Raw genomic sequence first — 24,496 nt, 5'->3', positions numbered from 1 at the left:
GCGCTCAGCAACGCAGAAGCCCCTTCCCAAGGCTGACCTGGTGGTCACCAGTAGTGAGTGCAGACCCTGCTGTGATGATCTGAAAAGAACATTCTGAATTCTGGTCACTTGTCCCTTCCCTTGAATCCGGAATCCGAATCAAGGCATGTACAGAGGGTGCGTGTGGGAACCCAGCTGAGTCCAGCCTTTGGGTTCACTCAGGCACCAGAATGTGAATGAAACCTTCGGGGGTTCTAGTGACGGCCATCGAGTCACCCCCAGCTGTTCTCGTCTTCCCTGCTAAGGGCCCGGACACTGCAGCGCGGAGGAAAAAGCAACCCCCCGTGTCCCCTGCAAATCCTGACCCCCAGATCCATGAGCACAACAAAAACCCCACTTAGGGTGGTTGATCAGGTTGTGATAGAACTTGCTGCCAACAGCAGAGGCCACCCCTGAGCTGCCTTTCCCTGGGGAGACCTGCCTGGTGGACGTTTGATTATATCGGATCGCTTCCATCACGGAGGGACTGGAGATTTGTCCTCCCTGGATAAGATGAGTTTGTCTTTCCTTCCCGTGATGCTTCTGCTGGCATGTATATGGTCATGATCTTCCACACCACACTGCTCCCGATCCATGACCATGGACTTCACCCAATGCCCAGTACTTAAAATCCATTCAGAGCTCATTCTAGTGCTTCCCAAAGGATCTGCGTAGAAAAAAAATGACATTAGTGGGAAAAGTAGTTAAATCCAAATAAAGACTAGCTGAGCTAATACTTTTATATCAACATGAATTTCTTAGTTTTGACAAAGTTCCCAGGGTATATGAGATATTAGGAGGAGGTGGGGGGAGCTGGGTGAAGGAAGGGTACACCAAAATGTCTACACTATCTTTGCAATTCTTCTATAAATCTAACATTTCAAAAGGAAAAGTCAAGAAGATAGACCCAGGAGTGACCTTTCCTGAGTGAATGGTCACCATGCCATCATGCTGTGTGCCCTTTCGGGGAAGGCTCAGAGGAAGAGTCACAGGATATTTGTGGCAACGTGGCAGGGCTTTTCTCAAGGAGACCCAGCCCCCTCTTCATTCGCGAACCCCAGGTCCGTGAACTGGCTTAGGTTTGGGACACCAAGTGACAGGTTTTGACTCTCTCTTGTAATGATTCAAGATAGATCTCTGGCTACCTTACCTGGAGATTTTCCAGTGATACAGATCAAATAATGCTTTAATAGGCTGCCTGTCGTGGGTTGAATTGTGCCCCCCACCTCCCAAAGTTATGCTGAAGTCCTAACCCATGGTACCTGTGAATGTGACCCTCTTTGCCTATGTAATAACAATGTAAGTGAAGATGAGGTCATACTAGAGTAGGGTGGGCCCTTAATCCAATACGACCAGTGTCCTTATACAAAGAGGAGAGAGACAGACACAGAGGGAAGATGGCCATGTGACAATGACAGGGACAGGGATTCGATTATGCAGCTGGAAGCTAAGGGGTGCCAAGGATCAGGAACAGCCACCAGAGGCTAGAAGAGACAAGGAAAGATCCTCCCCTCGATCCCTTAGAGGGAGTGGGTCTCTGCTGACACCTTGATTTCCAACCTCGGGGCTCCAGAACTGTGAGATAATAAATTTCTGTGGTTTTAAGCCACCCAGCTGGTGGTACTTTGCTATAGCCACCCTAGGAGACTAATTAACACCGCTCGCCTCTCTTCCTCTTAGAAGTCCTGGGATTATATAGCCACCACCAGGGGTAACTGGGGGCAACATCTACTTGGAACTGGGTACTGTGGCTCGTGCTGTCTGTGGCGGTTAATTAGGCACTCTGCCACCTGGCCTCTGCCTCTCTGGAATCCCATCATCCTCGCTGAAACTGGAGAGTCCATGTCTCGGGGGCAGCGTATCTCACCACCACCCGAATGGCGCTGAACCGTCCCTGGAAAGCAGCTGCCTGGTCCTTCACTGAGATGAGCACGGGATCAGTGGAATGTGGGTGACAGTAACATGCTCTGAAGGAGGCCAAAGCCAGGGGCCTGGGTGCCACTGGAGCTCACCGTTTCTCACCACTGAGCTGGGGGCAGCCGTAAGCGATGGAGGGCTCAGACCTTTGAAAAGTTTACATCAGCGGAAGGCAGAAAGATGGGTAAATCTCACTCTTGAGTATTGTCTTGAGTAGAGAGGAAAGGGCACAGACTTCAATGTCTCTCTTCTGGGCCCAGAAACTTATATTTTGTTGCTTCTTTTTTTAAAAGATTTGTATTTTATTTATGTGACAGAGAGAGAGGCAGAGCACAAGTAGGCAGAGCTGCCGGCAGAGGGAGAGGGAGAAGCAGGCTCCCCGGGACCACGGAGCCCGATATGGGACCGGATCCCCGGGCCCTGCCATCATGACCTGAGCCGAAGGCAGACCCTTAACGGACTGAGCCACCGGGTGCCCCGTTTCATTGCTTATTAAAAGGAATCGAGGTAGCCCAGAAAAGGAAGCCCCACCTGATTTTCAGAGGCGGAGTGCATGTTATTTTCCTCTGTGTTCTAAAGGAGTAGAGTAGCGCTAGCTGCGCTAACAGGTGAACTGTGTAATTACAGTGACTTAGCACAAAAGCTGACCTCTCACAGGGAGGCCCCGCTTCAGCATCGAGACCCCACTTTGCCCCTCACTGGGGGGCTCAGGCTGACGGACGCCGCCATCTTTAGCACCGGGCTCCCAAGGGGGCTCTGGTGTCATCACTTCTGCCTACATTGCACTGACCAGAACCTAGTCCCCTGGCTCCACCTAGATGCCAGGGGCCCTGGGAATTAGAGTCCCTGGCTCGACAGCCACTTCCCAGTGACAATTCCGCACCATGGAAGGGGGGCACTGGTATGATGGCCAGCTGGCTACCTCTCCCCCACAGCCTCGGCTCAGTGTCCCACACAGGGCAGGTGCTCAGTAAATAACAAAGTGTCTGAGGTACATTGTATTTGGCAGGCACATTCCAAAGTACTTCATAGGCCATCAACCTATTCCGTCCTCATAGAAACCTGGAGAATGGTTACTGTGAGGAGCTCCATTTTACAGATGAGGAAATTGAGGCACAGTGAGGTTTAGTAACGGGTCCAAGGTCACAAGCAGGAAATGATGGAGCCAGGGATCAAACCTCGAAGCCTGGCTTTAGAACTCACCCCCCTACCCACTGCTTGAGACTGCCTTTCCCTACAAATCCACGCTGACTTGAACCGATTTATAAAAAAGAGAGAATGAATTGATGTGCATTGTAGAATTGAAAGAAAAGCAAAGGGGGATTTTATGGGAGCCTGGGGCATTCATGGAGTTCCTGCCATCTGCCAGGCACTAAGCTCTCCCTCTCTCTCTTTCTTTCCCTCCCAGGGTCCCATGGCATTTGGCACAAACTATGGGCTTCATCTTGTTGTCCCCAGGCCTGGCCTCGTACCTGGCCTTTGGGAGGTACTCAATACACATCCAATGTATGATAAAAACACAGGCTAGGTGCTAGAGAGCAGAATGGATCAGACATAGTTCTTGCCTTTAGGAAGCTCAGCATTGGAAAGACAGTTACCAATAGTCTATAGCGTGGGGGGTAGGGGGATGGAGAGCTGGACAAGCAAGAAGGAATTAGAAGGTATAAGTCAGGTGTCTTAGTTTCCTGGGGCTGCTATAACAAAGACCACCAACTGGCTGGCTTAAACAACACAGATGTATTGTCTCAAAATTCTCAAGACTAGAAGTTCAAGATCAAGACTTCTGTTCCAGGCCTGTCTCCTAGTATCTGGTGGTCTCTAATGTTCCTTGGCTTGTAGATGGCTCTCTTTCTGTGTCTTCACATCGTCTCCCCTCTTAGAGGTGTCTGTCTTCAATTTCCCCTTTTTATAAGGACACAGTCATATTGGATTAGAGCCCAGCCTAATGACCTCAACTTGATCATTTCCAAGTTAGGTCACATTCACAGGTATTGGGGGCTAGGACTTCAATATCTTTTGGGGGGGGGACACATTCCACACATATTTATTGAGCACCTATGATGTGCTGGTCAGCACTGTTGTACATGCTGGAGATAAAGCTGTGGCCAAGATAGGCAATGTCCTTCTCGTAGAGCTTTCGTTATGGGAAGGAGACAGGCCACAGATGTATACACATTCCAGGTAATGAGCTAGGGAGGAAAATGAAGCAAGGCAAGGGGATAGAGCACAGTGGGGCAGGTGCAGCCCTGAGTCCCATAACCTGCTGGTCCGCTGAGAGCCACACCTGCTTGCTCCTTCATGCAACATCCATCCATTTGTGCGTTCATTAACTCCTTGGTTTATTTACTGAGCATCCACCTGGCTTGAGTCTGGGGAAACCCAGCTGAAAGGCAGAGTCTTAAGGTGCCCTGCAGTTCACATTAATTTCTGTGGACAAGCTCCACCCACTCTCTGGAATGCCTGCCCTGCCCCATGTCGCCTGGGGGTTGTTACTCCTAGGTGTAAAGACCGGGTGCTGGGCCGGTGCTGCCATCTCTGGGAACTTCTCACCCTTCCTGGCAGAATCCAGGCTCATCCACCCCTCCCCTCTAGACACCTCTGCTCCCAGGAGCTGCTTGCTCAGTCACCCCTGCTGGGCCGTGTTTCCTAGAAGGCAGAGTCGAGTCTCACCTTTGATGCTCTCCAGCTTCCCAGTGCGTTCACAAGAAATACTTGTCTATTCAGCACATCTCTGCTAGAATGTTGGGTCCTTGAGGACAGTCTTTCATAGCTGAAGCCCCAGCACTCAGAACAGAGCCTGGCAAAGGACTCAGCATTGGATAAATAAGTGTTGACCCCATATATGAATGAATGAATTTCAAAAAATGAATGGAGGCAAGACAGGGCTCCCAGGTTGACTCTCTCCTGGCCCAGGGCTCCCCTCTCCATCTCTCACCCCCATCACAGTCAGGAACCTCTGGCAGTCAGAACCAGCATGTAACTTGCTGGATCCACTGCAAAATGAAAATGTGGGTCCCCTTGTTCAAAAATTAATGTCAAGGCAGCAAGAGAAGAGGGTTAAACCAAGGGGGAGAGGTGTCTCCTGGGTGAGGAACCCTCTGTTACCGCACAGGGGGCTCACGCAGGAGGCCTGCTGGCCTTCAGACTGCAGTCACACAAGCAGCTGCCTCCCGACTCCCTGCTCCCTCCTTCCTCTCTGCCCTTAGGAGGCTCTTTTGCAGAAACCTGGGGGGCCAGCTGGAATCTCCTCTTCAGCAGCATCTGAGCTGGACACCGTGGCAGACACGTTCAGCTTCAGCTTGGACTTCAGACCGGCTGGGGGAGCGGTGCTGCTGAGGGAGACGTTCTGGCGCCCACAGTTCCAGGGCGGGGCCTGCCAGCCCCCACTCCCAGGGGTGCTCGGCAGAAGAAGCTTCCGGTTCTCTCTGAAGAGGGACAGAGACGATCTCTTTTCTTGGGAAGGAGCCCCTGTCTTGTCCCCGTCTGGGCATTTCCTGGCAGACACACAGGTACACCAGACGGACAAACACAGACACAAACAAAAAGACACCCCGTCCCCCTATTCATAGATCTAGGGATGAGCGCTGTGACACCTTTCCCTCCCCGCCCCAAGCAGACACACCCCAAAGACAGACGGCCAGACCCAGAGAGACCCGCACAGAGAAAACATACCGCAGAAATAGGCAGGGTGGAGGCCAGACAGACAGACAGACAGGACTCAGGCACAGGGACACTTTCAGGCTCACCTAGACCTCTGCGGTCCGCGACTCAGCGGCTCTGGGACAGCATGAGCAGAGCCGGCACCTGCTGACCGCCCGGCGCCCCGCTGGGCCGCAGCCACGCCCCCCGCACCGACTCCCGCCGGCGGGCTCAGGGTGACCCCTCGCCCCTCACCGCCACCCCGGGAGCCGGTAGGAGGCACCTGTCGCCAAGAAGCTTCCGCGCAGCCGGGGGCGGGCGCGGCAGCGGACGGGAGGGCTCGCGGATGTCGCGGGAGGGCTGGCCCGGGTCCCAGGCGTCAGGGGCGGGGAGCGGTCGGCGTGGGTCGCGGAGCGGGCGGGAGGGCTGCCCCGGGCTTTGCGGAGTCCGGGGAAGTGGGCAGGGCGCACGCCGGAGCGCAAGGAAGAAGCCGGGGTCGGCGCGGGCCAGCGGGGTGGGGGTCGGTGGTAAGCGGACCCGTGGGCACCTTGGCCGAGGGCACAGGGGCAGAAGCGGGAAGGGCAGGCGTCGGACGGGATCGGGAGAGGGGGGCCGCTTGGCAGAGAGCGTCAGGGCAAGGGAGGGGCAGGGGTCCGGGCCCGCAGCCACTCCCGGAACCAGACCCGGTGCGCGCCCCTCCACGATGCCCGAGGGCCAGGGGGCGCCCGCCTCTCCGCCGGCGGCTCGGAGCGCCCCGGGCAGGGTGTCCGCCGGACCCGCGGCCTGCCCATCGCCCCGCCTCCCCGCCGCGGGGTCCGCGGCGTGCTCGGCGTGCGCGGCGTCGCCGGAGTCGCCGGCCCCTCGGCGGGGCGCCGTCCGCGCCGGCGTCCCGCAGAAGCTGGCCGAGGTGCTGAGCAGCCAGTACGGGCTGGTCGTGTTCGTGGCGGGGCTTCTGCTCCTGCTGGCCTGGGCCGTGCACGCCTCGGCGGTGGGCAAGAGCGACCTGCTCTGCTTCCTCACGGCGCTCATGCTGCTGCAGCTGCTCTGGATGCTGTGGTACGTGGGCCGCAGCGCCGCGCAGCGCCGCCTCATCCGCCCCAAGGACACGCACGCCGGCGCGCGCTGGCTCCGCGGTGAGTCCCCGGCCGCCGCCGCACCAGCCTCAGTCTCCCCGACGGCGTTTCCGGCTCTCCCCTCCTCCCTTCCTTCTCTCGGTGCCTTTGTTGAGCCTGGTCTGGTGCAGTAGCCTGCTCTCTCTGCCCTCGGGCTCTTGACACACATTCCATCCTAAGGGCTACAGCTCCACAAACCTGTTCGCATCTCCCCTTGGCTGCAAGTCCTGCAGCGGTTCCACCGACCCCCGACCCCCATGAGGGAGGCCACACGCCCTATCCTGGCCTTCCTGGCCTTCTAAGATCAGTCCCCAGAGGGCCTCTAGTTTTGTCCCCAACTTGGCCCTCGTTCTGTGCTCCAGTCTGAAAGGCTCTTAGTTCCCATCACAAGGTTTCCTATCTCCACGCCTTTGCATAGTCTGTTCCCTCTGGAAGTGCCTTCCCGTTGCCCTGCTTTCCAAGACAGGGCTCAGGCCTCATTCCCCGCCCCCCCCCACCCGTGATGCTTTTCTGATTCCCCCTGCTCTCTGTGGTGCTGACCACACTCCTCCACCCCGCACCGTGCCCCCCTGGGTAGACAGCGTTCTTGTTGATACTTTTGTCCCCTCCCCCCGCCCCCCAGGGGAGCTCTGTGATGCTCCTCTCTTAGTCCTAGAGCCACCTGGGGTCTGCCCGTAGAGTAGATGCTTAGAGGACGCAAGAGCATGCAGTTGGGACCAATGGAGTCATGGAGAAGTGGATCAACACTGGGGCGGTGGAGGGTGGGGACTCCTTCCTACTAGCTGCAGACTGAAACGTTGTCAAGATGGAAGGTTCCCCTCCTCCAGGAGCTTCTGCTCTTCAAAGGGAGACAGACATGGTGGAGTCAAGGGGAGGAGGGAGTCGGGAGTGCGCGGTGGAGAAAGCGGCTGTCTCAGAGAAGTCCACCTCCCTCCGTGTGGACCAGACACATGGCACCTCTCTACCTGAATTCTCTTGAGGTCTGAATTTAACTCTCCCTTAGAGTGTAGCTTTCCTTGTCCTTGCATGACCTTGGGCACGTGACTCAATCTGCCCACCCTTTGAGTTTCAGCCGAGGGAGACTGACTGCTGGCTGGGTGCAGGCTGGGTGCCCACCCACATCCCTTCAAAGGTCTGGCACGGGGCCATCTTCCCTACCCCGCCTGGCAGGACCTACTCCTCACCCCCACTGGCTACCATGTCTCTCTCTGTGGAGAGTGTTTCACTCCTTGTCAACTCCCACCTTGTATCATGACTAATTGGATAGGAGCCTGGTCATCCGGATGAGATTTTAGGCTTCTTAGGCTCAGGGGCTGTGTCTAGTTCATCTTGCCTTTGGAAAAACTGGACACAACTCCAGGCTGGCCCAAATTCCTGTTCTGAAAGTGGTTGTTTTAGGGAGGTTCATGAATGGCGGGGAATCCGGCACCATATCAAACACCCACACAAACAAATAGGCATGAAATGTTTTGAGGATATTGATTTGCACAGGCTGAAAAATATTACACACACAGGCTTTTGACCTATGCTTTCCTATAGTGGAAGGAACCCTTCTTTGTCCCTCCCTCACTTCCTTTCTCCTCCATCCTTCTTTCCTTCCGTCTTCCTCCCTCCTCCTCCATTCATTCCTTTCTCCCTCACTCCTCCCCATTCCCTTCTCCTTCAATCCTTGCCCCCTTCCCTTCTCCACCCCTCCCTCCCCTGCTCTTCCTCTCTCTCTCCCTCCTCTCTCTCCCTCTTTCCAGGAAGACTCCAAGCATTGGGATCTGAGTCAGTGGGTGAATGGTGGTGCCATTTCCCAAGATTAGGAAGACAGAAGGAGGAGCAGGGGTGGGGATGCAGAATCAAGTTTCCTCTCGTGGGCATGTTACTTTTGAGATGTCTATTGGACACCAAGTAGTGATAGAATGAATGTGGTAATAGAGAGCACATAGTGGGTGTTCAGTAAATGGTGGTGGTTTAAGCAATCATGATAACATAACCATTCAAATGAGGTATGTGGATAATGGAAATAGTGCTGGCCCTGGCAGGTTTGGCTCCATGTTCCAGCTTGAGGACCTTCACCTTCAGAGTCCCTGTTCCCTCATCAGTAAAATGAGAACCCCGGTCACTTTTTAGGGAAGAGGTGGGAGCTGCATCACGTGAACACAGTTCCAGAGGCTAATTGTCCTGAGAGGAAAGAACGTTGGGGTGCCAAAGGCGGTGTTTTAGTCCCAGCCCCCGCCAGGGCTGAGGTTTTCCTGGAAGCATAGCCGGGAAGACAGGTTTGACTTAGCTCTGCCCTGGCTTCTGTGACAGCCTTAGAAGTCTGGGGCTCTGAGAAAGAGCCAGGCTGTGGAATTCGGGGCACCAACATTTTCCAGAGAAAGTTTTTGGGTCTTGGTATGGGCTGTGAGGCATTGCTTTGAGCAGAGAACATTCTGTTCCAACTACTGGGTATGAGAAAGTGAAAACTTCCTTTGGAACAAAAAACATTGCCCTATTAAAATTTTTAGTGGAAATGATGGATTATTAATTCAGCTCCTCTATTTGCTAAGTAAAGAGATTGATTTTTTTTGTTTTTTTGGAAGGAGCAACAGCATCCTGGCTATCTCGTGCCAGCCCAGTGGGTGCAGTGACAGGCAAGCCCATTGCATAGCTAGTTCATCTGGTGAATTACCAGGGTCCTGTTTCTGGTCTGTTTCTAGTCCCTTAAAAGACTGCAGTGGCTTATGTACCAGTGATAGGATTTTGTTGTTACTACTGTTCTGTCTCAAGCCCAGGGAAGTGTTTTTAACACAAACTTGTGGCAACAACGCCAATAAGGAAAATAGCTGTGTTTATTGAGTGACTTCGGGATGCACGTACGTTAGAAGTGTTGTCACAATTATTTGTCACAGTGATTCTTTTCTTTTAAATGCTTGTGACTAATCACCCCCCAATTTACTCCTTTTATAAGATCAGATTTTTACAGAATACTTTTCTCTTAGAATGAGACATACCCATGTATATGATACATTACATCTCTATCTAGCATCCCACCCATGGAAATGGGCTGCTCACAGCACTATGCTTATTGTCCCTTAAGGGACTGGAAGTAAAGGGGCAGAGGTGAGCTGCTTACATAAGACCAGCGTACGGGTGATGGTTGTACGGACTGTAGATATAAAGGTCCGGAACATGATGATGGGCTTGGGAAAGAGGCTGTCCCCACCTGTGAGTAAGTGAAGGTCGATAAAAGAGATGGGTCCGTGTGTGTGTGTGTGTGTGTGTGTGTGTGTGTGTGTGTGAAGAGGGCAGAGAGCAACAGAGGGGGACGAGGGAAGGGGCAAAGGCTGCAGGACATAAAGATGCAACAGTTTGGGCACTCAGGGGGCCCACAGTCTGCAAGTGCAGCCAGAACTCCCGAGAAACCACCAGGGATGATGCCAGGATCACAGAACCCTGGATGCTGTCAGGGGCAGCACCTGGCGAGAGGCAGAGGAGGGACCTGTCGGGTGGGTCCCGGGGGATCCCAGCCCACCCTGCTGACTTTGCGGCAGGTGCAAGCTCATGAACATTGGTCTGGGCTTTACTTTGCTCTCCCTGCTCAGAACGCATGTTCACCTTAATTTCACAGCCTCATTCTTCTGCAGACATAGCATCTCCCACACACTCCTTGTTTCTCGGGGCTTCTGTCTCTGCCACAGGGATAGCAAGCCCCACATCAGTGTGTCCCAGACATTCTTCCTTCTTCTTTTTTAAAATAGCTTTATTGAGATAAAGTCCACATGTTCTGCAATTCACCCATTTGAAGTGCAGGAGTCAATTGTTTGTAGTATATTCACAGATAAATGCAACCACCCCCTCAGTCAGTTGGAGAACACTTTTACCATCTCAAAGAGAAGCCCCGTCCCCTTTAGCTGTCATCCCCTAAACCTCTAACTCCCCACTGACCCTCGGGAATCACTAGTCCACTTACTGTCTCTGGATTTGCCCAGTCCGGACATTTCCATTGGAGGGAATCATGTGATCTGTCATCTGTGTGACCGGCTTCTTTCACTCAGCAGGTTTCAATATCACATGTTTTCAACTTCACAGCGACTCTTGAGGTGGGTGTCATCACCCCCACTTACCAGACCGGGAAGCTGGGTTTCAGGAGGAGGGCTGAGCTTCCTATCACTGGAAATGTTTGGACAGAGTGAGAAAGAAGAGGGCTGAGCTCCTTGCTTCAGGGCAGATGGCATGGTATCAACAGGTGTCAGAGAAGGCAAAAGTCTGCTTCCTTTTTGCTTTCTGTCTTCTTCATCGAGCAGAAGGATCTTGGGAACTAGCAGAGAGCAACAGAGAAGAGAGCCAGGTGCACAGCATGGAAACTTTTGTGGTGATTGGGCAGAACTGTTGATCTGGTTTTGTTTGACAGCCTGGACAAAGCTCCCAGGACTAGCTGGGCTCTGGGGATGGCAGGACGATTAGGCGTGGCCCTGCACGGAGGGATGCGGGGGCGGCTGAGGATGATGTGGACAGTGAGGGGCAGCAGAGCATGATGGCCAAGAGCATGCCCCCACACCGGGCATGTAGCTCTACTTCTGCCTCTGTTTTCTGGTCTGTAAAATGGGGACGATGATACCACCGATCACATAGGGTTGTTAGGAGACACAGTGAGTTAGTACATATAAAATGCTTAGAAGCCTCTGGCACATAGTAAGAGACATGTCTTATTATGAAATAAATGATTCAGCATTATGATGGGCAAGTGCAGGGGCAAGTGCAGGGGATAGGTGGGGGGGGGTCCCCAGAGGAAGATCTTTTGTTTTCTTTGGAGTCCGGGAAAAAAAAAACAACTTAAAAATCATTAAAAAATGCAAAAAGAATACACAGAATACACGAACTGCGCGTGAGAGTGACAGCCAGTGAAGTTCTGGAAGAGATCAACATTCAGGAGTTTTTAAGCAATTTCCTCGGGAAGGAGAGCAGCGATCCCCAAGACCCAGCCTGGGGTCACTGTGAGGGACTCTTGCCTAACTGCATGCTTTTTCTTACGTATTTTTTGGGGTTGAGATTTTTTTTTGTCTAATAGAAAATATAAACACAATGCCAGGATTTCAGCATCAGTAAGATGATGGGGTTGCCCAAAACGCTGATGCTGGTTTGGCATTCGTTGGAAAGGAAGTCGTTCTGCATGTAGGGGTACCTTGCTCCCCTTTGAGCATCACCTGGGCACCTGTAGAAGGAGGGCCCCAGGAGGAACGCAAGGGTGTTGGGTCCAGAGGAGAGAGGATGTACCAGGGTAGAAAATGAGGCAGCTTCACTCCCGTGAGCTCCAGCCATCCTTTGGTTTCCAGAAAACAGAGGCACTTCTTTAGGGAAGCCTTTCCTGATCCTTTCAGACGGGTGTGACTCCCAGGTTGTATGTTCTCAGAGCATCCTACATTTTCTTCTTAACCCTAATCAGGCAGGATATTGTGTTGTTCACTTCGTCAGTAACCAGACCGTGGGCTCTCAGAGGCAGAGCCTCTGTCTGAATGTGCCCCCCAATATATCCTTAGCCCCTGGCACAGTGCCTGACATGTAAAAAGTGGCAGCTGATATTTACTGAATCATCAAAGGAATGGATGGACGGATGGATGGATGGGTGGATGGACGGATGGATGAGTGAATGATGACAGAATCTCCAGGGAAGAGAATGGCAGTTCCAGGAGGCTGACTGCAGTTCAGTGTAAGGAAGAACATTCTAATATAAGGTCTAGCTGGTGATGGAAGGGTGTGCTTTGAGAGATAGTGAGCCTCCCGGCCCTGGGCATGTCCAGATGGAGAACCATTGGCCGCTACTCATGATGCACTGGGAAGCATTCTTGCATGAGATGGGGGATTGTAGACTGACTTTGTGGGACTTCTACCTCTAAGAGCCTGCAGTTCAAGATTTCAGACTCCTAGGGGGGATTTGGGTGCCTAACACAGACGAGGGGTCTCGCTCTGCCAACACCAGACCTTATAGGATTAGTTTCAAGTGATGTGGCTGGGGAACTTGCTAATTGGTTCTAATTCACTAAATTTTTCTTTGTGGTTGATGTGATGATAATGATGATAACATCTGTTTATAGAATTTCCAATGGGCGAGGCACTGTTCTAGGTGCTTTTCATATAGTGACTCATTTAATCTCCTCTACAGCCCTATAAGGGAGGCAGTTTACTCGATTTTTGTCGATATTCCATCGATATCCAAAATTATATACTCTTTTTTTGAGGTGTGCAAAGGGATATTATAAAACCAAGTTTATTGGTTGTGTGATTTAATTCTTCTGTGCCCTTACTTATGTTTTGTCCTGCTAGATCTGTCTAGTTCTGGAATCTTCCATTTTACCTCTTTAAAGTAGCAGATAAGGGGCATCTGGGTGGCTCAGTCACTTAAGCGTCGAACTCTTGATTTCGGCTCAGGTCGTAATCTCAGGGTTGTGGGATCCAGCCCCACATCAGGTTTCGCGCTCAGCGGGGAGTCTACTTGACATTCTTTCTCTCCCTCTCCCCCACTCACACTTGCGTGCGCGCTCTCTCTCTAAAATAAATCTTAAGGGCGCCTGGGTGGCTCAGGTCATGATCCCAGGGTCCTGGGATCGAGTCCCACATCGGGCTCCCTCCTCGGGGGGAAGCCTGCTTCTCCCTCTCCCACTCCCGCTGCTTGTGTTCCTGCTCTCGCTATCTCTGTCTCTGTCAAATAAATAAATAAAATCTTTAAAAAAAATAAATCTTAAAAAAATAAAGTAGCAGGTAAATATACAAGGGAAAAACTATTTTATTTGGCACACGAGGGACTGTTATATCTTCCTCATACATTAGGTCTTCTTTTTCAAGTGTGATGATAAAGGTGAAGGGATTCTTTATCCTATTTATTCCATTTCACTTAAATTCCATATGGTCTGACTTCGATAGTGCTATTCCTGCCTTCCCTTCAGTTGCATTGCCTCTCTGTCCACACCTTGATTTTCTGCCATTGCCACTAAGTGGAAAGTGTGATTCACAAAAGAGATATAGTTAGGTTTTGTTTTTAATTCAATATTCCCATCCTTGTTGTCTAATTAATGGGAGATTTAGATCATTCTCGTTTACTGTAAGGATTTATATACTTGACTTTGTTCCCATTTTTCTTTATGATGATTATAATGATTTCTTTTACATATCGTTCCCTTCATTTTCCTTTTGCACACATTTGCTTTTTGGAGCACTTGAATATCTTATTGTGTCTTTCTATTAAATTAATGACTGTCTTTCCTTTCTTCGTTCTCACCGTCAGATGCATATTACTCCATTCTTATCTGCCCCCCAAAAGAAATACCAGACATTTCCCCCAGCAAGGCACATTGCTGCCCGCTCGAAGATCCCCCCACTTACTCTCTGCTCCACTGATGAGATCTGTGAAAAACATTTGCTTCTCTCTCTTTTTAATTTTTCATTAAAGATTTTTATTTATTATTTATCTGAGAGAGAATGAGAGAGCACATGCAGGGGGAGCTGCAGAGGGAGAGGGAGAAGCAGACTCCCCGCAGAACAGGGAGCACAATGTGGGGCTCAATTCCAGGACCCCGAGATCATGACCTGAGCCGAAGGCAGATGTTTAACTGACTGAGCCACCCAGGCGCCCCTCCAGTGGGTTTATCTTCATCCATTTGAATTTAGTTTCTCTTATCCTGTTTTTCTTTCCTATTAATTTATTTATATATCTACTGGACTATTCACCCACCCACCCATCCTCCCATCCATCCTGCCATTTTACATCCTCTCTCCCTCCCTCCTTCCATTATACATCCATCATCCTCTCCAATCCTTTGATAAGTTTATTGCTCAACATTGTTCCCTCTCCTTTTCATCTTCCCAAATTATGAGGACTCTCCTCCAGTTCACTGGCTGTTTGGCTAAAGTCCTTTGTCAGAGGAGTCATGTGGATGACATTCCTCGCTCCTCTACTCTCTGTCTTCCCCAGTAGAATGTTAAACTCACCGAGGGCAGACACTTTATTTTATTTGCCCTTTTTATGTCTCCAGTGCCTGGGACAGTGGCTGGACCATAGTTGGTGCTCAACAAATAGTTGTTGAATGAATTATATTTTGCCTATCTTCAAATCTCTTTCCGTCTTTTGCCCTGACAAGCAGGCGGCATCTTGGCTGGAAATTGGGTTCTTGAGCTGCAGTCCTTCCCTTGAAGTGGACTCTAGTCGCTCTTCCACTGGCTTCTGGTTTCCCATGCTGCAGATGAGAAGTCTGGCGCCAGCTTGCACCTCTATATTTTTGCGCACACCCCAATTTTATACAATATTACACATGTGTATTTTGTTTCTCCAGCAATCTTGTTTGTTTACCTGTGAGCCCCCGGCAAAATGCCACATGCATTGTAGGAGTCCCCTAAATATTTGTTGTAAAAATAAATGGATGGATAAAGGAAAGAAGGACTTCAAGACTATGAGAAAGTGTATGATGTATCTATCATACCTCTTGAAATGTCAGCGACTGGGATGTTCTAGACCAGTGGTTCTCAAGGCGGGGTCCCAGATCAACAGTGTCAGCCCCACCTGGGAACTTGTTAGAGATACAAATGCGGGGGCTCCACCCAAACCTATGGAATCAGATACTCTGGGGGTGGAACCCCGCCATCTGTGTTTTAACAAGCCCTCCAGGTGATTCTGATGCGTGTTCAAGTTTGAGAACCAGTGCTGGGGACCGTCTCATCTTCTAGTTGGGGAAACTGAGGCTAGGAGCAGGGAAGTGACTCGCCTGAGCTCACACATGACATCCGTGGCACAGCCTGGACCAGTGCCCAGGTCCCCAGAACCACAGCCTGGGTTCTTGCCACACCAGCCAGGCTGCCTCACCTCCTTTTGCTATTTCCTTTGTAACCAAAACGAACTGTGCATTTGTCAAACCATTTCAAAGCCCTGGGATTGAATCTCCACTCTTACTAAGTTTTTTATTTCACTGGGGCTTTCCAGGATGGAAGAGAAAAATGTGACTTAGAGTTGTTTCTATAAGGCTTTGAGCAATGGAAAGGAGCCAGGCGATTGAATTACTTTTCGCGGGAGGCTTCTTGGGCTGGAGCTGTAATGTTATAGCTCAGTCTTATGAGTCTGTTCTCTCTCTCTCTCACTGCAATGCATGTCACACACGATCCAGTTTCCTCCCATTCGTGGGAGAGAACGTGTGAATGGCCGTCAACGTTGGCCCAGGAAAAGGATTAGGAACTTTGATGTTGATCAAGTCTCTAGGATCACTGTGTTTCTCTTGCTAATATTTTTATTTGTTACAAGTTTCTTTTTAATGTATTTTGCATGTTCCTTTCCAGTCTTTTTTTTCATATGCATATTTTTTGTTCGTTTTTATTGTTTGGTCGAAACCATGCCGGATACACCATCAAAGGATGCTTCCTTTGTTTACTTTCCCTAGAGTGGACCCTTTCCATGCCATTATTATGGACCTCCCCTTCCTATCAGTTTTAAAAAGATACTTTATATTTTGGAAATTTTTAGATTTACTGAAGGGTTGCAAGGGTAGTACAGAGAGTTCCTGAATACCCGTATGCCCCTCCTCTTTATTCTCTGGAGAGCAGGATTTTCAAACTAGAGAACTGAGATTTTTGAGCATAGCAGTGACACTCTTAGACTGATCTTTTTTGGGGAGAAGCTTCTAGAGGCCTTCTGTTTATTTGGCCAGTCTTTGTTGGATGTATATCATTTGTCAGACCCGGGATATTCATTGGGTGGGAACAATGATAAACAGGACATAATACTGTCTTATTAATTAATTGTGTATATCTAATTAATTGTGTATATATACACATATATACATAACATAAAGTTTACTGACTTAATTGTTTGTAAAGGTACTGTTCAGTAGCATTAAGTACGTTGACATTAGGACAATTTATATCCAGAGGTCTTTGATCCTGCAAAACTAAAACTCTGTACCTGTTACACAACTGACCATTCTCCCCGCCCCCCAGCCCCTGGCACCCAGCACTCTTATTTCTGTCTCTATGAATTTAACTATTCTGAGGAACCTCAGATAAGTGGAATCATATGATATTTGTCTTTTTATGACTGGCTTATTTCACTAGGTATAATGTCCTCACAGGTTCCACCTGTGTTGTAGCCTGGGTCGGAATGGCCTCCCTTCCTGAGGCTGGATAATATTCCATTGTCTGGATGGACCACATTTTGTTGATCCCTTCATCTGTCAATGGACACTTGAGTTGCTTCCATCTCTTGGCTGTTGTGAATAATGCTGCCATGAACATGGATGTACCAATAGCCTTTTGTGTCCCTGCTTTTGATCTTTTGGGGGATATACCCCAAAGTTGTATTTCTGGATCATGTGGAAATACTGCTTTTAATTTTTTGAGAAACAGCCATTCTGTTTTCCAAAGTGGCTGCACCATTTTACATTCCCATCAGCAGTGCACACGGGTTCCCATTTCTCCAACGCTAACATTTGTGACTTATTTTTTCTTCTTTCCTTTCTTTCTCTCTCCTATTTCTCTTTTCTTTTCTTTCTTTCTTTCTTTTTTTTTTTTTGATAGCGGCCATCCTAATAGCTGTGAGGTGCTATCTCATTGTGGTTTCGATTTGCATTTCCCTGAGGGTGAGTGATGCTGAGCATCTTTGCATGTGTTAATTAGCCATTTATGTCTTTCTTGGAGAAATAGCTATTCAAATCCTTTGCTCATTTTTAATTGTTTTTTTTTATTGGTTGTTTGTTGAATTATAGCTGTTTATAGATTCTTGTTACTAACACCTTATCAGATATAGGTTTGCAAATATTTTCTTCCCTTCTGTGGGCTGCTAGTGTCCTCTGATACCCAAAAGCTTTTTCATTTTGATGTAGTCCAGTGTATCCATCTTAATTTTGGTTGCTTGCGTGTTTGGTGTCATATCCAATAAATCACTGCCCAGTCCAACATTGTAAAAATTTTCCTCTACGTTTTCTTCTAAGAGTTTTATAATGTTAGGTTTTACATTCAAGTCTTTGATTTATTTGGAGTTAATTTCTGTATGTCATGTACGGTAAGGTAAACTTCATCCTTCTGTGATTGGATAGCTACTCTCCCAAGCACCCTTTGTTGGAATGATTGCCCTCTCCTCCCTGAATGGTCTTGGCAGCCTCGTCAGTCATTTGACTGTGTATGTGAGGGTTTAATGTGGTTTATTTGGAAATGACATCTGTGCATATCAACACTTATATGTGTATGTTTCTATGCTCTCCCCCCACACCCCCAATTTAGGTAGTATCACATTGTTTGCGGCCATTACCATCATCCTGGGATGCCTTAAAATTGGGTACTTCGTTGGATTTTCTGAGTGTTTATCAGCCACTGAAGGAGTCTTTCCTGTCACACACGCAGTACATACTCTGTTGCAGGTAAACCCTACGATGTTTATTTATGTTACGTCGGCTCCTGTTAAGTGCATCCCAGGGTGTGTATGAAATGGGATGCATTGGGTGGGCAGCACGAGGTGGGCTTGGATCCTTCTCTGAGGCTCAGTCCTTCAGCTGCCTCCACTGTAAAATGGGTCTCTGTGTCCCCTTGGCTGTCTTTGTGGGAATCCTGTGAGGCAGAACTTGTAATGGAGAGTCAGGAAATTTTGCCAAGCTTGAGTCTACCAGCAAAGGCTTGGGGGGAATTTGAATATATTTCACTGAGTTTTATTGAGCTGTAACTCACATACCATACAATTTACCCCTCTAAAGTGTACAAGTCAGTGGTTTGTATATTCATGGGGTTGTGCAACCATCACCACAATCAATCTTAGAACATCTTCGTCACCCCCAAAAGAAACCCTGTGCCGTTATGATCACTCCTCTGGGTCACTGAAGCATTGTATTTGGAGATAGGGTCTTTATGGAGGTAATTAAGGTTGAATGAGGTCATATGGGAGGCCCTGATCAAATAGAGTTGGTGTCGGGCGCCTGGGTGGCTCAGTCGTTAAGCGTCTGCCTTCGACTCAGGTCATGGTCCCAGGGTCCTGGGATCGAGCCCCGCATCGGGCTCCCTGCTCGGCGGGAGGCCTGTTTGTCCCTCTCCCACTCCCCCTGCTTGTGTTCCTGCTCTCGCTATCTCTCTCTCTGTCAAATGAATAAATAAAATCTTAAAAAAAAAAAATAGAGTTGGTGTCTTTATAAGAAGAGGGGATTAGGACACAGACTTACAGAGAAGGAAGACCACGTGAGGACGCTGGAGGAAGACAGCCATCCACAAGCCGGCGGGGGAGGCCTCAGGAGCAACCAACCCCGCCCACACCTTGATCTTGGGCTTCTGGCCTCTCGGAGTGTGAGCAAATACATTTTTGTTGTTTTAAGCCACCCAGTCTATGGTATTTTGTCCTGGAAACACCAGCAATTCATTTATTGGCTATTTATTTCAGGGGAGTCAAATCCCATGGTGACAGAGTCTTATAGTGATACCAGTGACAATGTGGAGAGCCTTAGTGAGACCAGAAAGAAATAACTTCCTTCCCTCCCTCCAGTCTCTCCCTTCCTTCCTTCCTTCCTTCCTTCCTTCCTTCCTTCCTTCCTTCCTTCCTTCCTTCCTTCCTTCCTTCCTCCCTTCCTCCCTTCCTTCCTCCCTTCCTCCCTTCCTCCCTGTCTTCCTGCCTTCCTGCCTTCCTGCCTTCACTCTGAACCCAGCAAATACTGTTCCCAGGACTGGGAGTGCAAGGGTGAAGAGCTGTGTTCTGAGCCCTACGGAGTTGTCAGTCAGATGGGGAGAAATTCATAAACATGAACAGTGAAAACATGGAGGCTCCATGCTTTGACCAAAGTCTCCCAGTGATGAAGGAGCCCCAGGGAGGACTCTCGCCAGCTTTGGGGTGAGGGGTAGTTTTTGCCAGGAAGAGCCCCAGAGCTGTCAAGGAAAGAGGGGTGTGGTGTGTCAGAGACATTAAAAGAGGACACTTGGGGGATGTATGGTCTTCCTGCATGCCGGAGAGAAGACATGTGGGTCTGTGGGGGGAAGCGGGCTAGGGCACCGGACACAGACAGGGCCATGGTTTGGTGTAGGGCTTATGAGCGTGGACTCTGGTCAGACGACCTGGCCCTGGCTCATACCAGCAATGTGAGCTCTGGCAAATTACTTACCCTCTCTGGGCCTCACGGTCTCATCTGTAAAGGGCCTACTTCTCGGGGTTGTTGTGAGGATTAAAGGAGCTGCTGTGTATAAAGCACTTACAGTGAGCACTTGGCCAAGGCTGACAGCCACTCAGGAGCTTGAACTTTATCCTGAGGGCAATGGGGAGCCATTGAAGGCTTTAGGCAGAGGAATACCTGGACAAATGTGAGTTTTCAAAATATCACTCTGCTACTTGGTGGGTTGCAGATCTCTGGCTTCCGGATTTAAGGCATTTTATCAGCCAATTAATCAAGCATTCTGTACCTAGTGGTCACTTACTACATGCCTTTGCTATACTAGATGGCTGGGGAATGAAAGACACTATTTTAAAGCAATATGGTATTTATTTTAAAACATAAAATTTGCTGTCTTAGCTACAGTTCAGTAGTGTTAAGTATATTCACACTGCTGTGCAACCCATCTCTAAAACTCTTTCATCTTGCAAAATTAAAACTCTGTCCCTGTTAAACACTAACTAGTGATTCCCTCTTCCCCCAGCCCCTGGTACCTACTAATCTGTTTCCTGTCTCTATGAATTCGACTACTCTAGGTACCCCACATAAGGGGTACCTAGTGACTGGCTGTGTTTCACTGACTGTATTGTCTTCAGGGTTTATCCATGATGTAGCAGGTGCCAGGATTTCCGTCCTGTTTAAGGCTGAGCAATATTCCATTGTATGGATGGACCACATTCTGTTTATTCCTCCATAGATGGACACCTGGGTCGCTTCTACCTTTTGGCTATTGTGATTAATGCTGCTATAAACATGGGCGTGCAAATATCTTTTTGAGACCCTGCTTTCAATTCCTTTGGATGTATACCCAGAAGTGGGATTGCTGGATTCCATGGTCATTAAAAGATATTTATTTTAAAAACATAATCAACCAGAAAAAATTGGAAAATAGAATAACAATGTGTCTGTAAGCCCACTAACTGAAACATATGTTGCTGTTTCTGTGTTCTTTTCCTTCCTTGTACTCCAGTGTATACGTTCTTGTGGACGTTTTTACAGAGAAGGGGCAGCATTTTCTATTCTGAAGTTTCACTTAAAAAATTATAAACTCTTTTTGTGTTGCTATGTAGTCTTTATGAAAGTATCAGTGAAGTAGCTGTCTAATTTGGAAATCATTGATAAATCCTCTAACGAACTGCTTCCCTATTGTTGGGCTGAAAGTCTCACCAGGAGTCACTGCTATCGGAATTTGAAGTTGCCAGATGTTTCAGGACCCGTCCCCTGAAAAGTGTTTTCAGAGCAGCCAGTAAGTCTTAGGCAGAACAACGTGGAAAAGAGAGGATGTGTCAGTGAATTTTCTTTTGTGCCGATTTTCTTTTGATAGCACTTAATTGCACAATGAAGATTGAATGAGACAAATTTATAAAGTGCCCAGCAGTGTTTGGTATGTGGTGGGTGCTCAATGTGTGTCTGCGTGTGAAATAAACCCCAAAATGTTTTAGGAGCTCAAATAATAGCAGGCATGTGGGAGGCATTCAGCTAATGGGGAGTAAGTTGCCAGTGAAGAGCGTTTACTGAAAATGCGCCCACTCTGAGCGCTGTTCTAAGTACTTGACATGGATAATCTTATTTAACGGATCATAATACCGTCCAAGGTAGGTTCCGTTATCATCCCTGTTTCGTGCAAGGGAAAACACCTGGAGAAAGGTACCCTGACTTGCCTGAGGATTTGCGCACAGGTCCCACACCAGCCTCCCCCACGGGCGCCAGCCCTGTGCTGCAGCTTATGGCTGTTTGGCCAGGGGCCTGGGTGGTGCACGGCACACGGAAATGAAGCGCCAGCCTGATTCACTCTGCTCTTCATTTAAAGCACTCAAAATTTGGTGTCAGGCCACTGGCGTAGGAACTGTTCGGTGGATAGTTCTTGGAGGAAGCCTAACACAGGTGATAGAATCGGGATAAGGGGGCTCATGACAGGCAGGCTGCCACTCCCCAAGCCCCATCCCCTCTGACAGCTTCAACCTGTCCTAGAAGCTCTTCCTCCCAAACCTGGAAGCCTCACTCGGTTCTCACCCCAGGCTCCTGGAGCACAGTCCCCACTGGGGGATGGCACTGACACCTGAGATGAATCTGGGATGGGAGGTCACTGAGGTCCCCAACATCTTCCCATTCTGTTTCTGCAAGTTGCATAGCTTCTCAGGGTGCAAATATAACGATGGTTTTCACTGATGCATCTTTCTTTTCTTCCTTTACTTCCTAGGTGTATTTTCTTTGGGGGCATGCAAAGGATGTCATCCAGTCTTTCAAAACCCTGGAAAGGTAAAAAACATGGGAATTGCTTTACTGTTGAATTTGGTGCACGTGTAGAGCAAACAAACTCATTGCGGCCATCGATCTTGGGTTGTAAATATGAGACCAACTCTCTCCTCCATCCCGACAAGCAAAGCCCTCACTTGTGGCCTGGGAAGGAGACCCTGCACCATCCACCTCTTCCTGGGGACGGCCCTGGAAGTAGGACGATGTGCGGTTTCAGTTCCCACGCTGCCATCTGAGACACTTTCCTTTATGATCCTCGGTTTTCCTCATCTGTAAATGGAAATAATAGTAGAGCCAACCTCTGAGGACTGAATGAAGTAATGGATCTAAAGCGTGTGCCTGGTGCGTAACAAGTGCTCAGAAGGGTGGGATCTGTTATTATATCAGTCCCCTTTCTCTCAGCAATTGTGAGGTTCAAGGGAAAGAACCTATAGGGGGCGCCTGGGTGGCTCAGTCGTTAAGCGTCAGCCTTCGGCTTAGGTCATGATCCCAGAGTCCTGGGATCGAGTCCCACATTGGGGTCCCTGCTCGGCGGGAAGCCTGCTTCTCCCTCTCCCACTCCCCCTGCTTGTGTTCCTGCTCTCGCTGTCTCTCTCTCTGTCAAATAAATAAATAAAATCTTTAAAAAAAAAAAAAGAAAGAAAGAACCTATAGGATACAAGGGTGAATTAACAAGACGGCAAGTATTGTTATCATGCAAGAAAGCCCTGGGTGAACACGTACCAGCGCATCAAAGGATCAGCGTTTGCTTCCTAGAAAGATCTCTTATATCCGTGAGGAACAGACAACTCCCAGTACCATTTGAAATGACAACAGGTATTTAAAAGATTGATTTATGGATGACCACTGGATAGAACTATTTTGATAGACTATTTATATGGAAATAACTTTCACCGATCTCCTTAGGCAGAAAGTTCAGCCTCAACAAGCAGTTAAGCATCTAGGGAGCTGCTAATGTGCGCAGAGCCGGCTGCCAGGCAGGGATGATGGGCCCAGGTATCCCAGGCACGTGGTGGGAGGTCCCAGGAGCTGTGCACTGGCAGCCCGTGCTATCCCCCCCCCCCACCCCGCCATAGCTCCCAGGGGTGGCCTTGGCAGTGATCTTTAACCCCCGCCTTAACGGGAGAAGCCACGCCCCTTGCTGCGGGGCGGGGGGCGGGGGAAAGGGGCAGCAGGGAGGGGCCCGAAGTGGCGCAGATGCTTCGCCTCCAGGGGAGGGGCATGGACAAATGCTGTCAAATGGGACAAATCAGGGACAAGCGCGGTCCAGGCCCCGAGAACCCAGCAAAAAGAACTAAGATGCCCGCCACCCAGCGGTAACTACTGTTGATTATGATCTGCTTCTTGCCAGGCTTTTTTCCACGAATAGATACTGTTTTTATTCCTTTTTTCTTTTTCTTCTTGCTCTGCTGCTGCTTTTCATTTTTTTCGTTCTCCTGCCCTCCCGTCCGTGGTGTGGGTCTACACCATGGCCTCTCCCGCCTGCCCAGCGCGCCGCTCCTGGGGTTGGTCTCAGCAGCCCCTGCCGTGGTGCTCCGCTGGGGCTGGTCAGAGACCGCCGCGCACGGGGAGGCCTGAGCCACCCAAACGTGCGGCTCTAACGGTCCTGGAGGCTGGCAATCCAAGATCAAGGTGGCAGCAGGGCTGGTGTCGGTGGCCTGCAGACCCTGCCTCCTTGCTGTGGCCTCACGTGGCCTTGCCTCTGTGCTCAGGGAGAGAGATCGAACTCTGCTGTCTCTTCCTCCCTTTCAAAGGACACCAGGCCTACTGGATTAGGGTCCCACCATTGTGACCTCACTTACCCTTGATTACCTCCTTAGAGGCTCTCCAAATATGGTCACATTGGGGGTCAGAGCTTCGACAGAGGACTTTCGAGGGGACACAAGCCAGTCCATAACAGCTGTTGCTGAATGTTTAATCTTTCTGAAAGTTTTGTTGCTGTTATAAATCATACTGTGATGAACATCTCTGGTCAAACATATTTTTGAACATCTCTGATGATTTGCTTGGCTTAAAGTCCTAGAATAGAATTGTTGGGGTCAAGGGCGAGATATTTTCAACAGATGTGCATTGAGCATCTCATCATCATTTAGCAGGTGAGAAAACCAAGACTCTGGATGTTGACTTTATAGCTTTTTTTAAATGATTTTTTTTATGATTGTTGACTTTAAACCCACTGTGATTTTCACGTGTTGCTGTGACCGCAGAGGCCCTCTGGCTTTGCTGGTGGGGTCTCTCTCTTTGCTTTTGTCACTTATGTAGTAACAGCCTCAGGACATTGGGCCCATTTCCCTCCAGGCGCAAAAGGGTCTTTGGCTTTGCTTTCCACATCCTCGCCGCTCAGGATAGCAGCCACCAGCCACCTGGGGCCACTGAGCCCTTGAGCTGGGGCTACTTCCAACCCAGATGTGCGGGAAGTATAAAATACACACC

The 24,496-nt window shown here is 49.4% G+C and overlaps 1 protein-coding gene across 1 annotated transcript in view; it reads left to right on the top strand.

The window, feature by feature from the left end:
* Positions 1 to 6,277: 6,277 nt before the first annotated feature.
* The window catches only part of OTOP1 (otopetrin 1), a 34,610-nt gene continuing 16,391 nt past the window's right edge, over positions 6,278 to 24,496 (top strand). The window contains exons 1-3 of the mRNA XM_081813093.1: positions 6,278 to 6,707; positions 17,910 to 18,046; positions 22,008 to 22,066. Coding sequence (XP_081669219.1) covers positions 6,278 to 6,707; positions 17,910 to 18,046; positions 22,008 to 22,066 — 626 coding nt within the window. The remainder of the gene's footprint in view (positions 6,708 to 17,909; positions 18,047 to 22,007; positions 22,067 to 24,496) is intronic.

This window comes from Leptonychotes weddellii, chromosome 2 (genome assembly GCF_054177405.1).
Source record: "Leptonychotes weddellii isolate Sample4059 chromosome 2, ASM5417740v2, whole genome shotgun sequence".
Classification (NCBI taxonomy): Eukaryota; Metazoa; Chordata; class Mammalia; order Carnivora; family Phocidae; genus Leptonychotes; species Leptonychotes weddellii.
Note: the sequence above shows the minus strand (reverse complement) of the source record. Positions and strands in the feature narration are given on the sequence as shown.